The 18,209-nt window shown below is 41.9% G+C and overlaps 1 protein-coding gene across 1 annotated transcript in view; it reads right to left on the reverse strand.

The window, feature by feature from the left end:
• Positions 1 to 2,151: 2,151 nt before the first annotated feature.
• ZNF704 (zinc finger protein 704) overlaps positions 2,152 to 18,209 on the reverse strand; it is a gene marked incomplete at its 5' end in the record, with an annotated part of 253,036 nt that continues 236,978 nt past the window's right edge. The window contains 2 exons of the mRNA XM_040261694.1: positions 2,152 to 14,800; positions 15,685 to 15,782. Of these exons, the coding sequence (XP_040117628.1) occupies positions 14,689 to 14,800; positions 15,685 to 15,782 (210 nt within the window). The remainder of the gene's footprint in view (positions 14,801 to 15,684; positions 15,783 to 18,209) is intronic.

The raw sequence follows: 18,209 nt of genomic DNA on the forward strand, positions 1-18,209 counted from the left end.
AGAATACCAGAGCGGGTAGCCTATCCCTTCTCCAGGGGATCTTCTGGACCCAGGAATTGAAATGTGGTCTCCTGCATTTCAGGTAGATTCTTTTTTTTTTTTTGCAGGCAGATTCTTTACCAGCTGAGTTACCAGGGAAGCCCAGTCTCAAGTGCACAGCAAAGTGATTCATTTTTATGTGTGTGTGTGTGCATTTTCTTTCTCAGATTCTGTTCCATTATAGGTCATTACAAGATATTGAATATAGTTCCCTGTGCTATACAGTAGCTCCTTGTTGTTTTTCTGTTTTATTTATTTATTTAAAAAATATTTACCTATTTTTGGCTCTGTCAGGTCTTCATTGTGGCATGCAGGGTCTTTGCTCACGTGGGATCCTTGCAGCTAAGACTCTGTAGTTGTGGCTCTCGGGCTTAGTTGCCCACATCATGTAGGATCTTTGTTCCCCAGGCAGGGATCAAAGCCAAGTCCCCTGCATTGCTAGGCAGATTCTTAACCACTGGACCATCAGGGAAGTCCCCTGTTTTTCTATTTTATGTATCATAGTGTGTATCTGTTTCCCTGCTCTAATTTTAGATGATGGGGGGAAACTGGCAAAAGAAGTGAAGGGAATGGGCAGTGTAAAGAGGAGGACAGAGTGGGGAGAGAAGGCAGCATAGAGTGAAGAGCAGCTCATACCTGGTTCAAAGGAGGAGGAAACCACAAAGCAGAGAGAAGAGAAAGGAGCACTGTCTTTGATTGCTCACAGCAGATCTGTAGACTGAAAGCCCCTAAAACTGCAGAACAGCCACTGGGTAGTGTCAGAGGTAGGGGACATCTGCGTCTATGTAAGCTCTGTGACCTCAGGACAGTTAGGTAACCTTTATGAAAGTCTTTCATTCTGGATAAAATGGGGTGGTGGTTCCCACACACAGAGCTGTTGTGACAGTTAGTCTACCTGGAAGCCTCCAGTACTTGCTTGGCACAGAGTAGGAGCAAACTGAGTCTGGTCTCCCATCTTCCTGCTTCACAGGAAAGGTCAAAGGGCTCAGGGTCCCTGTGCCAAACACAAGGGAATCATATAGGTTCGATGACAAGGAGCTGGGCTGGGGGTAGGGCTGGTGGAAGAAAGCAGTGGGTGTCCAACTGCACAAGCTTCTAGTTATCAAATAGGCTGCTGAGCTTTAAAACTGTCTCTACTGCTCAGGCTATTAATGGATGAAATGATGGCCAGGAGTAACCAAGAAAACATTCAGATGTGGCATGTAAGCTATTTACTAAGGCTGGACATTTTTATTTTAGAAAGAAACTTCTTAAATCAAAAAGAAGAAATTCTGCAGGCACTCATGAATTTCAAGGCACTTATTCCAGATATCTGAGGATTCCAGTATTAGAGTATTGTGGCCTCCATTTGGGAAACAGTTCTCTGTGTGTGATGACCTGTTGTTCCAGGTAATTCTGACAACAGCTCCATGAAGTAGGAGCTTCTTGGAAGCAGGCAGCAGACCATGAGTCATAGCCCTCCCCACCCCAGCTATGGAGGACTGGACTAGGAGTAGATCAAGATATTGCCTAAGCCAGGCTGATTAGTTTTCATCTCTTCTATTATCATTCCTAACGTAAGAACAAGACTTACAAAGGTTAAATCTCATGTCCAGTTATCCATCTCTCAAGAGGCAAAACTCGGACTTCTGTCCAAATCTGTTGAACTCCAAAGCCTGCTGCCTTGCTGCACAAATACACATGCTTGGTCTTTGGAGGTGAATATGTCAAGTTCTAGTGGACATGGCCTTGGCTTCAAGGAGGGTCTCCAGAGTGGCTTGGCGCTAGACTAGACATTGACTTTCCTCTGTCTGCCAGCTTGTGTTCACATGACTTGGGCAACAGGATCAGCAGCACTGGGTGAGAAGTTGATGTATCTGGGCAGTCATTGCCAAGGGAATGGGTTTGAGTTGAAATTATCCGGGCTGAACTCTAGACATGAGATGTACCTCCAACATGTTTCTAAAAATAGTCTCGATGGCGAGCAGTTTGCTATGGGAAAGAGATCCCTTTGGTTTAAAAAAAAATTTTTTTTTTTTTTTAACAACTGTAGATAAAACCTCAAATCCTCTAACCCTTGAGAGCCTTTGGGTACCAGTTAGTTATCCTTTACTCAAATCAACAGCTCCCAAATAGAAGCAGATACACAAAAACTTTTATTAAGTGGAAGTTAGACTTCATGGTAATTAACCAGTTACAAGTGCATTTAAATGCATGTGTGTGGACACCGTAGAAGTCAGAATGGTCTTCCTGAAAGTCCAGTGTTCTGGCTCGGCACGTGCCAGTGCAACCCAAGGTAGAACCATACACACAGGAAATACAGGGCGACGATGACGTCAGACTAGATTGGCAACACCATATTCATTGTTACAGCTAAGCATTACAGAACGTGAAAGTCCAAAGACCAGAAGACTATTACTAAAATGATTCTTACTATAGACCCTTACTTCTACTTAAATGCTTCCATAGGACCCATGTAGCAAATCCTCAGCTCTGGGGGGACAGCACCATTTCTCTATTTTACGCTTAAATGGGCCACAGAAACTGTAAACAATCAGGGGTCCTTCTGATGCCCATGGCAGGTAGCTGCCAGCTGTCCCCTTGGGAAAGTGCAGTTCCATTTAACTGGTGTCAACATTTGACTCTGTAAATCTTCCATCTGAAAATCTGCCTTCTATTTCAATTAGCACCAGTTTATTTGAAATAGTTTTCCTGGTGTTAAATATTGAGGAAACATTTTTTTTTTTTAAACCAACACACAAAGTCCCAAACAATGGAAAGCAAAAAACATTCAAAAAGTTGTTTTAGAGAAGAACAGCATTTAGAAAAACAACATCATTTAAACATTCAACAAATCTATGTACAAGGTGCCCAAAGCTGGCAAGGAGCATGGCTGAGGAACAGTCATGTAAAAGGTTTATTAACCTGAACCTCCTCAGGCTGTATTTACAGTCAGATAGGTATTCAGAAATGTAGTATCAGAACATCTGGATTTGGCTAAAAATCATATAAAAAGACACATCCCGGCCCCTAATAACTTCTAAATAGGTAGCAAACATATCCAGTATAACCACAAGTACCAGGTTTAGAAGTATATTTTTCCATATTTTACATACAAACAGCTGAGAAACTTTCTCAGTGGACACAGAAGAGATCCTAAGTGGCAGAGAAATGGAGTTCTTTATGTCAACATTGTCAGATGAAGGAAAGAATTTTATTTTTCATGCCGAGTAACATAGGAAAGTACTGATTAAGGAGCAAGAATAAATTATTAGGAGAAAAGGTTTCATGGGAATACAAAATCCCCAAGAGCACTGAAGACATGTGTGTTTATTTTATATGGACTTTACAAAAAAATATAGGTGATGATCTCTGTTTAATTTTGAAAAAAAAAAAAAAAGGCCAATGATTTTTCTTCACAGGACAATATTTTTATATTGTTTATTTTCTATATTCTGTTTTTATATTCTTTAAAACTATATAATCCAAACCCTTTGGAGAAGAGTTTTTTCCCCCTTAGACTGCGAATTAAACACAATAGACACAACCTATGCTATATTTATCCGAGGCAATATTCATTAACTTCATGCAGTTTTGTTTGCTTGCTAATCCAGTGTTACTAGAATATTTACCTCTAAAAAGACTGGGCCCATTTTGTAACGCCCACGTTTCCCATTTCTGCTGAAGAAGTAAAATAAAAACCATTTCTCCTTTAATCACCTTTGTGGCTGAAATTTGTTTAGAGCCTGAAGTGTCAATGCACTGTCTTTAAAAGTATCAGCCAGAAGTGTGTAGTTGGAAGTCCTATATCCCCATAACGATATGCATTCAAGTCTGTTTTGAATAATTTGCAGTTGTGGTAAGTCTCTATGAAAAAAAAAAAACTGACTTGGATTGGATACAAAATAACATTACCCTTTGAAAATGCATAGCTTGTCACTTTTACATTCATTCACTAATATTAAAGACTTTTATACACAAGTACTTACCTCTAAGTTGTGGTAAGATTGTATTTTGAAAGATTCCTAAAAATTGGAGAGCACTGCCTCATTGTTTTTGAACTAGTGCCTGATTCCAAGTTAACACTATCATGTCAACACTTGCATCTCACAGGAAGGACTGAGTCTTCTTTCTTTCTTTTTTTTTTTTTTTTGTTAGCAGGCACTAAAAAGCAATGCTTTCTACTGACAGCATTTCCCCCAAATACCCCCATTTTTAGCTATTTTATCATTTTATTAGAATAGGTTAGATTTGGTGTAGAAAACAACTTGAAAGATGGCTTAATTCTTAAAAGTAGAATGTTTTAAATCTTATCATGGATGAAGGGCAACAGAGGTTTTGTTATGACTGTGGTTCTCTCACTCCCCGGCTCCCTCATTTGAAAAAGATGACCACAGGCCACTCGGCAGTTGTATTTGATGACAGTCACGAACCCTTTGGGACCTAGCGATTTTTTCTTATCCTGAGTTCTTCCTCTAAGTATATAGATTTTGATACATGAAACACTTTGGAAACTACACTAATGTCTGGTTATTCCAGAGAGCTTATGTTTCAATGGCTGACTATTGTCCAACCATTAATTATAAAAATAGGAATTTAAGGTCATGTTGTAGGAAAATATTGATTAATGGCATTTTTTTAAAAACATATATGATCTGCCTGCCTGGGTTGTTTTACACCCAGGATATTTTCAGTTATTGAAGTCATGGAACAAGTATATTTGGGGGGTATTGAGTTCTTCCCTAAAAATCTAAATCTATTCTAAAGCTTTCTACCAGTGATCACAGAGGTTCCCCGAACAGCTGGGACACTTTGGAAGAAGAAGCTTTGCTATCATCACAGGGCTTGGTCAAATCACAGTCATCGCTTTCCAATTAGCAGAGTGTAAGGGAAAAGGTGTAAAAAGCAAAGCGAGGGTTTACAATCTGCAGTGATGCATCTTTCTCTCCCTCTCTCTTTTTGGCTGCACTGCACAGCATGTGGGATCTGTTTCCCAGCTAAGGAATGGTACCCGTGTCCCCTGCTTTGGAAGCACGGAGTCTTAACCGGTGGACCACCAGGGAAGTCCCCACCTGTGACGCATCTTTTTAAAATTTCCCTTGGGTGGGGTAGTTTGTGATTGCTACACCATAGATCCCTGAGGGGTAATTCCACTGGCCCCCGAGCTCTGCCTCTTTCCTGTCTTGATCATCTGTGCCCAAAACATGGGAAGGAAGCTCCACTGGGGTGAGAGACACGTGCTTCACAACAAGAGCAGACTGGAAGAGCCTTCTCTTTGCATAAACTTAAAACAAGTATACCCCACAGGAGCCACTTCCTTTTCACATAATAAAGGTCAGTTCCATTTTCATGCTCTGTAACCCTGGGCAGAGGTCAGGGCTCAGACCAATGAACGTGAAGCTCTCTTCCTCTGCCCTGATCACTCCATTGGCTTTGCTCTGGAGGGGGACTCGCAGGGGTAGAGGACATGCGAGGGGGACTTTGAGTCAAAGTGGAAGGACTAGGTATCTGCCTTGTTATTCTTTGTCAGTGAGTCTGACTGTATCTTTTGTGATGAATATGGCAGGTTGTCTGCTGATCAACCCGCTCTCTGAATGGTCATCCCAAACTGTTGAGACAAATGGAAACGTTTTGCTGAAGGAAGAGAGGAGCCTCATTGTCTCAGCCTAACATGTAAGTCCTGGTAATATTTATCCCCTTGGCTCTTAATTGAAGAGTGAGAAAGCAAGAGCACAGAAGCAAAAATGTTTAATCCAGGGCATTAAAAACCGCATGGCCACTGGCTCAGGCAGGTTAAGGCAGAGGGGAGAGTAACATTTTGCTAGTGAATTCAAGATGGTTGCCAAAAGGGAAAAAGAGACCACTGACTAGAATGGGGACTGTTCTTTCTCTCCCTTAAAGTTCAACTTCTTCTCCAGCTGCTGGTTTTTCCTCTTCAGTCAGAGAGGTAAAGAGCAATCAGAAGGAAATAGATGAGAAACTTTTTTTTAAAGAAAATTTTGTTCTTTAATGACAGTGCTCTTGCCTTTTTCAGGAGTTGTTGCTCACTCCCCTAATTTTCTGAAATAAAAATTTAGAGAACTGCCCCTAGTAAGTATGTAAATATAACAGTTAATCAGACTTGAGAATTAATTTTTAACAGTTTCATAATAGTAATAGCGGGGAGCATACCTTTGAAAGCTGGCAGTTAACAGTTATGTGGATGGTGCTCAATAGGTAAAGAATATTTTGAAGAAAAAAGGACTATGGCTTAAGTGTTGAAGTCATAATCTCCACCTTCTTTCAAAATCTACATTTATCTTTTGAATGGTAGCTTTTCTCTTGTTCCCTAGAACTTGGGTCCTTTTAAGTCCTGCCACTGTCTTGGCAGTGGGGCTAACCATTGCAAAATGGGCTTCTTTTCCACCAGAAAAGGAAGGCTCACAATTTACCCCTCCAGTACTGTATTGCTTTAGAAACATAATAAAAGTATATAATTTATCAAAAAGCAGGTGATAGGCCAAAATGGTTTAGGCCCATCTAGCTCCATGACTAAACTTTGAGTGGCTTTACTCAAAACCTATGAAACCTGTGAGCTGACGAGAGAAGAGGACAATCCATTCATGGACTGGTCAACCTGTCAATCATATCATGACAGAAATATCAGGCATTGTCAATGCTGTTTCAGTTGCATTCATATTTACCATGTGACATAACCACATTACCAGCTATTTCTAACTTTGAGATGACAGTATTTTTCAATTTGATCCTTACAAACTGAATTTGAGCTTACTTTCAAATTTGGGGGCATCAATACAAGTTTACATGGATAACAAAAGCTGAATGTTAGCAGCAAAATAACTTTTGAAAGGAGTCAAAAGTTTAACTCAGAACATTGCACTAGCTAGTCATCTCCTATAATTAACCACTTAAATGGCTGGAATTTAGGGGATGGGGGCCTGGGAGGTAGGCTAAAGGGATAAATTTCAGAGTGAGTCTGCATTTGACACTGAATGAGAGGGTTCTTTACTTTTATGCTGAAATACTTGGATTGTAAGTATGGGTAAAGAACATGGGTCCCTGGGGTCTTCTCAGGTCTAGAGTCATTCTGAAAGACTGAGGTCTAAGCCAGCTCTTTCACTTGCTCTTTCCCTCCTCCCTGGATGTAGTAATGAGGCTGACTCAGGTTCAAGACCACTTGCACCAGGTTTGGCTTTGGAGGTGGTGGTAGTAATTTTAAATATTCTCATTTTATGCTAAGTACTAGCGAGGGTCAAAGAAAGTCGTGTATCTGAAAGAGACACATTTTCTTATATATTTGAAAGGGTTAGTGATTATCCCAATACCATCAGGACTCTGGTGTAAGATACACTCTAAAATTACCTAGTTTATTCAAACGAAGGAAGCAACTTCTAATTTTTTCCATGACACATTTATTCCTATTTTGTCTTTGCCCTCAGGGAAAGATGTTAAGGTTTTCTACATGGAAAAACTCCATTTGGAGGTTAGTGGACCCTCTAAAATACCTAAGTAACTACCAGTTATGAAGCAAGGATTTTGCCATGTCAGAGGTGGAACAACAGAACTTTTATCCTGGGATGAAAACTCACAAGGCAGGATGGAGTGGGAAGGGATGTGGAGGGGTTGGCAAAGGGCTTTGGCACAAGGAGGCAATGTGTGCTATCTGAAACTGCAGGGGCTCCTGGCTGCCTTCGCTGAAGGCACAAGGCTGCTCTTTGCCAGCCCCTCATCACAGTGGTCACGGCAGTGAACACAGTAAGGAAGTTAGGATTACAGTCATTCAATGCTTTGGGGCCCGGCCTGGGCATGCCAGGAGGCAGAGTGAGAGCTGAATAATACTTCTGTATATTTTGGTCAGAGGCAAGGCTAGTTTAAGGATGTTGTATTTTTATACTCAAATCTTCCATGAGAGTGATTTTTGGGGAGAACTGACTTCTCTCCCTTCTTTAATTTTAGTTGCCCAGATAGTGCCAATGTGTGAGCTGGGGGTGCTGCTGGAAGAACTTGACTTGATGGGTATTGGAAGGTGAAATCTGCTTTTTCCCAGCAGTTGAAACCAGTGCCCAAAGGCTGCATCTGTCCATATACAGGTTCTCTTTGGTCTGCGCACTGCTGGCCAAGAATTTGAGTTTTGATTAAGTGTCAGGTAACATCATATTTCCAAGTCAGAAGGTCTAGCGCCCTGGGCCTGATTTCTGCATGGTTCTGATTGTCTACAGCTGGGGTCCCCCTTCAATGGGGACGCATGTCCTCTGGTTCACTGTGATCTCTGTCATTCTCTAGTGTCCTTCTTTTGCCTGATCTGAATCATTTGTTTACACAATTTGCCTGTTCTTTCTAAGGCATCTGCTATGTACCATTAGGAGGTTTCTATTTAAATATGAAGCAAGACTCATTTGATCAAAAACCATGCAGCAATGAACACTTCTTGGGAAACTGTAATGCCACCATTAGAGATATTCCAAGAGAATGAAGAGAGACATTGGACTGCCTCATCTCAGAGATGAAGCTGTACATGTCTTCCCCTAACCCTGTGCACTTCTAGTCCTCCTGTGTGCAGATTCTGAAGCCTGTTTGAAAGCAGAGTCTGAGTGACCCTTTGACCACCTCACAGGGGTTGCCTAATGGGTAAGACTGCTCTGTCCTAGCTTTTCCTTTGATGTTATCTGCATACTTGACTAATTAGACTAGCTTTTGAATTACTAAAATCGTAGAAAGAAAAGATGTTTTCTTGCTTAACAGTGAGTGGGCTACAAAAAACTAATGCATTATGAAATGATTTTGGCAAAGCTCAGAATTATTTGTGTGGTTAATCAACTCTCCATGGTAGCCTTCCTTGTTCCCTGACTCTTGGGAATATAGTGACTTTCTGATCTCAAACTTGCCTGTCTGTGAACTTCTCATGTGAAAAATCAAGCACTTGTTCTGATAAGGAAATGAAAGTTGTTTAGTTAGTGGTGAGCACAAAATTATTTTAAACATCACCAATCAGCTAAGAATTGTATCTTTGGGCTTATACACTATGATTTTAGAAATTGCCATCAAATGACACTTGCTAGTCAAATGCAGCTTTGTGGTTCTGGTAGGCTGAGCACTAAGCTTGTCCTTGTGACAGAAATCTATCAAAGTACATGACAGAATTTACAAGTGTATTTCTCTCATTGCCTATAAGCATATCTATTAATATTTTAAAGATTTCAGATATATGATTCTTGAAGTGTTTTCTTTTCCCCAAATACTTTGAAAAAACACTGGGAAAGATAAAAGGAGTAGCTGTTGTAATAATCTTTCCATCTGATCTGCAATTTTACTCTTGCTGCAGAGGGTTGATTGAAAAGATATGCATCAAAATGCTTGCTTAAAAGAGGCATAGCCCTTTGTTTGGAGAGCAGGAATTGCTTATAACATTAACACTTCCTGTTTGGTAAAATATTGTATTTTAAAAAATAAGCTACAATGTATAAAACGAAGGTCATTTCCCACAAAATGTTCATGTTCTTTATGATTACAAAACGCTGCATCTTGTAAAATATTTCCAGTTCTGTTAACTTGAGAAGTACTAATGCTTATTATAAAAATGTCACATCTTTCAGAAATTGTAGAAGCTTACGCAGTATATTTCTTGCCTTATTTGGAAAATCAAGTTATAATTATTATTGTATTTAAGATCACATTTTGACACAACACATTACCATTGTGATTCTCAGACTTACAAGAAAAGTTATAAACCATGAGATTGTCTTCAATTAAAAAAAAAAGGAACTATTTACAAACCAGGACCAGAAGTAAAATTCCCATTTTGATCTCTAGTCCTATGATAGATACACCTTTAAAGCACATATATCATTGGATCTGGGCTTTTACAGTTAGTCATGGTAAGCAAACCAGTCGGTCTTAAATACATCTTGTACTTTCTTGCTCCACTGGTGTGCATTACTTAGTGATACAATTGGTACCTAAAAGTGCTTATAAGCTTATTTCATTTACCGATTTCCGGTTTGACTAGTTACAATGTGAAAGAAGGAAACAGTTCCGCTCTGGAGGAAGCCCCACAGGTATGGGGAACAGGGAGAGATTGTGTGCTGCTGGTTGGGTTATTTTCTTAGAGAAACAAAAATTCCAGTTGACCCATGTGCCCAGCACTTTCTCCAAAATGATCCACATCCTCATCCATATTCATTCCTGCTCTTGTTTCCACTCATTTGTATGCACAAATTCTCCCCTGTGTTCATATAGATCAGAGCTACAGTTGATGTGGTCAATAGAAATTCTACAGGGTCATGAGAAAAAGCAGCACCTTTTCCACGAAAGTCCATGGAAGTTTGCTCCTTAACCTGTCATTAAAGCAAAACGCACAACTTTCACATCCCTCCCCTACAGAATTCTTGTCTACAGCTAATAATCAGTTCTCCAACCAGCTGATTATAAAAAGGAACACCAAGGTGTCATATTCATAATTACATTCAGAAACAGCCTTATATGAGTCTGTGAAAACCCACCAGGGACTGTGCTGTGGTTCAGATGTCAGCCTTAGAATGCAGGTCTAAGAAACAAAGAAACAGCTCTGTTTCAGAGAGCATTCCTCCACACCTCAAAAAGTTAGTACTGTCCAGTTCATGGAAACTGGTCATGAAATGGTATGTTCATTAAAAAACAAACAGAAATTATTCTGACCAGAAAAGATGCTGGAGATAATAAAAAACCTTTCTAATCTTAAAATTCTCCAGATCTACTTTTCACATACCCTTTAGTTTTCCCTGAGGAAATGAATTTTTTTTTTTACAGTATTTTGCTACTATTCTCAAGGTATTCTCTTCCTTCTGTACAGTTCGTGCCACTTTCCCCTAAATTTTCCCAAGTGAGTGCTGCGTTTTCCTTTTCCAAAGAAGTCAGATGGAGGCGGACATAGGTTGAGCAGTGCTGGCTAATTCAGAACTGCTTTTGAGTGTGGCTTAGTGTGACACCAGCAACAGTGGACTTCAAGTGATCTTGAAATGTGATAGAGGGCATGTTAATTTCAGACACTTTTTACAACATACATGTAACTTTCTAAAAAAAAACTTTGTTGGAAAGTCCAAGAACGTGCCTCTTTCTCAACTGAAACGTTTTCATCTGCAACAAGGTTACACTGGACAAAGACTCCTCTCATAAAGGAGACCCACCCTGTGGGTGCACGAGTTGCTGACAGGCATGTACATTCCTGCTCAGAAACCCACTGCCCTCTTCCTGACACTGGCTTTTGCCAAACAACAGAGGGGACTTTTTAGCAAGTGAGGAGGAGAGTAATGCATGCCTACCGGGGGTGCGCATGGGGCATGCTGCATCCCTGCCCTGTGTGCTCCCTATGAAGGAGTTGTCTCTTGGCTCTAAGCAGCAGCTCCTCGAATGGGAACATGGCAGCTCCCTCAGAGATGCCCAGGGACAGTCACCACCAGCTGATCATCACTAGGATGGTGAACCCATGGCCCCCCCCGGTATGCCCTCTCTGGCTTCCCACCCACTTGCTACCGGATGTTTCCTTCAGGTGGTCGCACTGCCTCCCACTCATTGGTTGCACATCCTTTGGGAAGAACTAAGGCTTAAATGACTGCTCTCTGTTGTGCAGCTATCTGGAGAAGCCTGTCCATCACTGGGAAGTGCCTTCTTTGGAGAAAGATGAGAAATCTTTTCTGCAGGAACGGACATCGGGCAGAGAAAAGTCAAAGGCTACCACGTGCCTTCTTTAGAAAGACTGTGGGACCAGAACGCATTGCCTTTGCCGTTCCTTTTGCACGTTCTCTGAGCTGCCCATGGTGGGGGGCGCTCTCATTGAGCAGCCACGTGCCCTGGGACTTCCTTCTCACCCATCTCCCTCCTCCTCCTGATAAATGAAGACAGAAAAGAACATGGTACCACAGAGAAGCCATAAAATAAATCCTGGGCTTAATTTGGCACATCATTTAGTTCCATAATATAACAAAATAGCTCTACATTTTTTTGTAAGTTTTAGCATTTACAATCAGTACTGTATATTACAATTTGTAGCTTTCTGGGTGGCTTGAAAGAAATTTTATCCCTTTTCCTCAAGGCCAGCCAGGTGAAGTTTGGTAGTCCCCCAGTCATTACATGCCTTGGTGCAGAGAATAGGTGTCTGTGTGCAGGAGGTACTGAGGGTCTGTGCCCACTTTGGAGTTGGAGCAGAGCCCCAGGCTGGCCTGAAAAAAGGAGCCCTGCATGGGAGAGTGTTTGTGAAGAAGGTTTCAGAAAGGAGAAGAAATCCTAGAGAAGCTGCATTCAGGTCTACACTTTTGCTTACACCCGTGCATCAGCTAATAATCAGGTAAGGACTGAGCCTTCCTCAGCCAGGCCAGAGCCCAGAACTAGTCATAGACTGTCCTTCTGGGGCAGAATCACAGAGCCTCACTCCAGGACTGTCCATAGCCATCATCTCTCCCAAAGTTCTGGGAGTGGGGGGATGGATTTAACCCCTTGCCTTTTTAATCTCTTTTGATTAGTGATTTAATCCAAGGACCAAGGGCCATGGAACCTTGCTGAAGAGAAAACCCTCTCCTCCAGGGTTACACCCAACAGCATTGAAGTCCACAGTGAGCCTGCTCAAATGGCTGACCAATCTGGGACTCACCAGTGGGCACTGTGGCCGCTGCGCAGTCCAGTCACAGTGCAGGGCTTCCTGGTTCAGGCCAGAGCATCACCTCCTAGCCAAGATGCCAGTGGGTGAAGCAGCAGGATACCAGGGAGAAGAAAAGACAGGTTGGGATAGAGGGTGCAAATACGTTTCTGTACTTAAAAAACCCTTTACTGGCTGACCTCGTCAGTGCTAAAACATACATTATAGCTGGTCCTTTACTGATTGGTAATCACAATGTGATATTAAATGAAGCTCTTTCTCTGCTCTCTTAAGCTTTTTTAAAGAAAAATTAAGGAGGAAAATAGGATCTCTTTCAAGGAATAATGCTTCAAATGTCATGAGAGTTTAAAAAATAAAATTGCCAAAATATATGAGTGCACAGATTGTTACACTGTAGAATCTTTTTCCCCTTGCGTATTAAAAAAAACAAGGATATCTGTTATGACTAGATGATTTCTTTCTCCTCTTTAAAAAAAAGTGTATGTACAACCTCTAAATATATTAAACTTTGCTCTGTGCAATTTCATTCAACATTCCTATGGCTGATCCTAGGCCCCCGTTCCAACACAGTGCATCCTCTAAGGTGCTCTTGCGTCTTTGCATAGGTACAGGACGAGTAACTCGAGCAGGGCGATCAAGAGGAGGGTAGACAGAGAATGAGCTTATTTATAGGGCTTGAGAACTACCCCTGTCCTGGCACCACTACTAGCAAGACGGACGAACAAACACACACCAGGCTAGAAAGTCTAATAAATGGAACACAGTGCAAGCCCTGGTCCTATTGAATTGAGAGATTCCTATACCAACACGCAATTTCCTTTTGGTGTTTCGTACATTCCCTTCCGAGTGAATTCTTAATGAATAGCTCCAATATTCTGATAAGAAAAATAAAGGTTTGGACCTTCCCTTTTCCCATATAATCTTTATAGTGTTCATGAACCCATCTCCCAGATGCGCTAAAGCCTAAAACCTATAAAAGTGCACTCAGAGTGGATGTTGACCTCACATGACTTTCTGAAAACACGGAGGCTGTGCTCTGCATGGTCTGAAGCAACCTGCTGGGATGGTCTGAGTTCTCTACCTTTTCTGAAACCAGTCTGCTGTGGCATTTTGAGGGAAGGAAGGCCTGATGAGCCTCTGACCTGGCAACAACCGTCAGATGAGCAGTGATGAACAGATCTGAGCTGGGGTTGGCATCGCATCACTGAAGGAAGCTTCGAGGCTTACCCAGATGGCGACACTTCAGGTCTTGAGTGCACTGTAGCCAGGAGAGAGTGGGTGGGGCCATCTCTCAGGGTGGGGCTTCTGAAGAAGGCTCCCAGATGTTTTCCAACAGTGACGCAGGATGTCCTGAACTCAGCTGGGGCTGAAATCTGCTGGTGATGTCCACTATCAATCTCTTTGCGGGCTTATGCCCTCCAGGGCCCTTCAAGCTAACAGCTCTACCATGGTTCAATTCGGGGCCATTCTTCAAAACAAAACAAACAAACGAAAAAGACATAGAAAAGATACCCAGAGTGCTGCCACTTCCTGGCAACAGATCATGATGTGAACTGCTCCCAGAAGTCCGATGGAGAACAGGGAAAAGACTTCACAATGAAAACAGGTATTGTTCTTTATACAAATGCTACGGAATAACTTGTAGCTTCTTAAGTGTCAAAAAAAAAAAAAAAATCTCAGAAATGGTATTATCGAGAAAGTTTATCAAAATAGGCCTCCTTTCTAGGAAAAATGGGCTTAGTTGGTTCGATTGCTACAGAAGTCCACAGTTTTCAGACCTAGACCTACAGCAAAAAAAAAAAAAAAAAAAGTTGACTTTTCTTTTTAAGGAAAAGAATAGTTACAGCTGTTCTTAGCTGGGTTCTCAGCAAGAACAGGGAAGGTGGTGACTGTTTTTGTTTTTTTGCTGTGATTTCACCAAGGTTCCTAGAAGTGCTTTCCCTGGGCTTCAGGTGGGTTTGGTATGGAAGGAAAAGCACTTTCCAACACCCTCGGAGGAACAGGAGGGCAGGAGTGTCGGGGGCAAGTTAGGGGCCCGCGCATCAGTCAGTGAAACGCTGGCAGGCCTTCTTCCAGCGACAGGCCGTGCACCACATGTCCCGATTCTCCATGCCGTACACCTTCCGGCACTTCTTGCCCTCTCCACGGGGCTTCCTGTAAGACAGGCCAGGAAACGGCGTTCAGTGCGAGCGATTCTATGGGCTTTCTCTGCAGACCTCAAAATCCCTGGAAAGCTCTAGAAAAAGTTAGGACACACAGCAGGGGGTCTCTCTAGGTACAGAGGTTAACCAGTGTGGGATGTTTTCACCACACTTCATCACTCACCTGCACTCATTCTTGTCCGACTCTTTGCCACCCCTTGGGCTGTAGCCGGTCAGGCTGTCCATGGAATTCTCCAGCAAGAATACTGGAGGGGGTTGCCATTTCCTACTCCAGGGGATCTTCCTGACCCAGGGATGGAACCTGCATTGGCAGGCCTATTCTTTACCACTGAGCCAGGTGGGAAGCCCTTCACAGACCTGTTAGAATTTGCTACTTATAAGAGTACTTATAGCCTTCTTCAGCTTCTGCATGTCCATTTAGAGACATGTCCATTGGGACATCTTCATTATATTGAATTACATGAGCAAATACAAGAAATAACAGCAGTGAGCACTACTCTTTCAAGTTTTTAAATATGTACTTTCAAATGTCTAGCGTTCTGGTCAAGGGGATCCTGGGGAGGTCCTCTTTGATCTGGGTTAAAAACTAAAATTCGTATCATACCGAGGTTAATGCAACATGCCTTTAAAGAGATCCAGTAATCAGCATTACCTATTCTGCAAGAGAACTAACCATGAACTGTTACCCTGGAAAAATGAAAAATCTTTATTAATAGTTAATGGATGAGGGGAACCATGGGAACAAAAGAATGGGTGTTTCATCCATCTCAGGGGAATTTTATGGAAGACTGTATCTCCGGTTTCTCTCTTCCTCGTGGTTCTATTTTTCAGCTAATTCCCTAGAGAGGAGGCATGTGGGGTTTCAAGCACTCATACCTTAGGCTGACCGTCCCTCTTGGCGGGGAGGACAGGACGGTGTGAGTGTGCGGTCTCTGCTCTCCTGTGCCCACTGGGTGGCTGTGGGTTGGTGACACCTGTAAACACATGGGAAACAAAGTTGGCGGGGCAGGCTCTCCTCCCCATGCATTTCCTTAGCCCCTGCCACGTGGGCAGTGGTATCCGACCATTAGACACAGAGAGGTAGTGCTTCCTTCACAGAGACCACAGGTTAAAACGGATGGGGTGATGCTCCTGGTGGAATTTAAATGCATCCGCCAACAGAAAAGACCTGGCAACAATGAATACTTCAGAAATCTTCATGACTTCACATCTCTGCATTCCAAATTGCTCATTTTCACTTGAATAATATTTTAAACCTTAAAGGATATTCTTCTTCCAAGCCTCAGTCATCTCTCTTTTAAAGAAGAAAGGAGGTTAAGAAAGTTTTCTAAAATTATACAGCTACTCAGTGGCAACACACAGTACAGACCTTGACCTTCTGTTTATTCAGTTAGATTATTCACAGTCAATAAATAAATGGCTTCTTGCATAATATGCCCACATGGCAGATTCTGGGGTCCGAACAGGAACAAAGGCAAGCAGCAAAGAGCCTGAGCAAAGCAAGAACAAATGTCAGCCTTGTAGAACTTTTGAGCACCCACTTTGTGCCAGGGTCCCTGACAACAGCTTTATTTTCACAACTACCCCATGTGATAAGTATTCATCATTCCCATTTTACAGATGAGGAAACCAAGCACAGGGAGGTTAAATAACTTGACCAGGGTTGTGAAACCTGTAATGGCCAGCGTTGAGCTCTCCCTGATGCCAGACCATGTGTTTAACCTCCTCATGCTCTTGTCGCTCAGCTGTGATGATGGGAGAGTCCCCTTTGCTCTCCATTCCTCTGGCATTTCTCCCTTATTCTCTCCATCACCTGCTCATGTAACATTAAATATCTCCCAGCAAACGGGATTCTCAGAAGCTCCTAAAAAAACTAACAAAAGATAAATGATGTGTCATGTAAATATACAAGATTGCCATACACAAAAGAGCAAGCATTTAATAAACTTAAAAACGTAATCACTGAGAAGCCAGCATGACCACAGGAATACCAGTACTGATCGACAGTCATGGGACCATCCCTAAGCACACTTAGAGAACTGACTTTCTCTAGTATAGGGACCTGCGCTTTTTTTTTTTTCCAATTAAAAAATTGAATGTAAAAGAATGGACATATAAGTGCTATTTTCCCAGTTATAAATTAAAAAAAAATATTTTAAACCATTGTTGCTATAAGTCTGATTTATTCTGTACCATTGGTCTTCACATTTTTTTCTTTAAAAAAAAACAAAAAACTTTATTTTATTGTAGTAAGAATACCTAACACGAGGTCTATACTCAACAATTTTTTATGTGCACAATACAATACTGTTGACTCTAGATATAATGTACAGCAGATCTCTAAGGCTTATTCATCTTGCTTAACGGAAACTTCACGTCCATTGATTAGTAACTCTCATTTATCCCTCCCCCTAACCCCTGTGGGTGTCTCTGGTGGCTCAAACCATAAAGTATCTGCCAGCAATGCTGGAGATGCAGGTTTGATCCCTGGAGAAGGGAATGGTAACCCACTCCAGTATTCTTGCCTGAAAGTGAAAGTCGCTCAGTCATGTCTGACTCTGCGACCCCATGACCTATATAGTCCATGCAATTCTCTAGGCCAGAATACTGGAGAGGGTAGCCTATCCCTTCTCCAGGGGATCTTCCTGACCCTGAATCAAACCTGGGTCTCCTGCATTGCAGGCAGATTCTTTACCAACTGAGCTATCAGAGAAGCCCCATTCTTCTTGCCTGGAGAATCCCATGGACACAGGAGTCTGGTAGGCTATAGTCCATGGAGTCACAAAGAGTTGGACACAACTGAACAACTAATGCTTTTTCACTTTCCTAATCCCTAGCAACTACCATTCTACTTTTTGATTTTATGAGTCTGACTATTTTAGATATACCATACACTGTAAATGAAATCATACAATATTTGCCTTTTGGTGACTGATTCATTTCACTTAGCATAATGTCCCTGGGGTTTATCCACATCAGCATGGGTTTTAGAATTTTCTTCTCTCTCAAGTCTTGAATATTATTTTACTGTATGGAATACACTAGGTTGCTTTTTAAGCATTCAGATTCCTAAGTACCAGTCCAGATGTACTGAGAAAATGTCTTGGGACGGGTTTTAGGAATTTACATTTAAAGTCTTTCCCCAAATTCTCATGAAAGTGAAAGTCACTCAGTCGTGCTGACTCTTTGTAACCCCATGGACCTGTAGCCTGCCAGATTCCTCTGTCCATGGGATTTTCCAGGCAAGAATACTGGAGTGCATTGCCACGCCCTCCTCCAGGGGATCTTCCTGTCCCAGGGATTGAACCCTGGCCTCCTGCATTGCAGGCAAACTTTTACCATTGGAGCCATCATGGAAGCCAAATTCTCAGGCTTATTTACTTTTGAGAACTACTAATTAA

Source organism: Oryx dammah, unplaced genomic scaffold, assembly GCF_014754425.2.
Source record: "Oryx dammah isolate SB20612 unplaced genomic scaffold, SCBI_Odam_1.1 HiC_scaffold_19, whole genome shotgun sequence".
In the NCBI taxonomy this organism is placed as follows: domain Eukaryota; kingdom Metazoa; phylum Chordata; class Mammalia; order Artiodactyla; family Bovidae; genus Oryx; species Oryx dammah.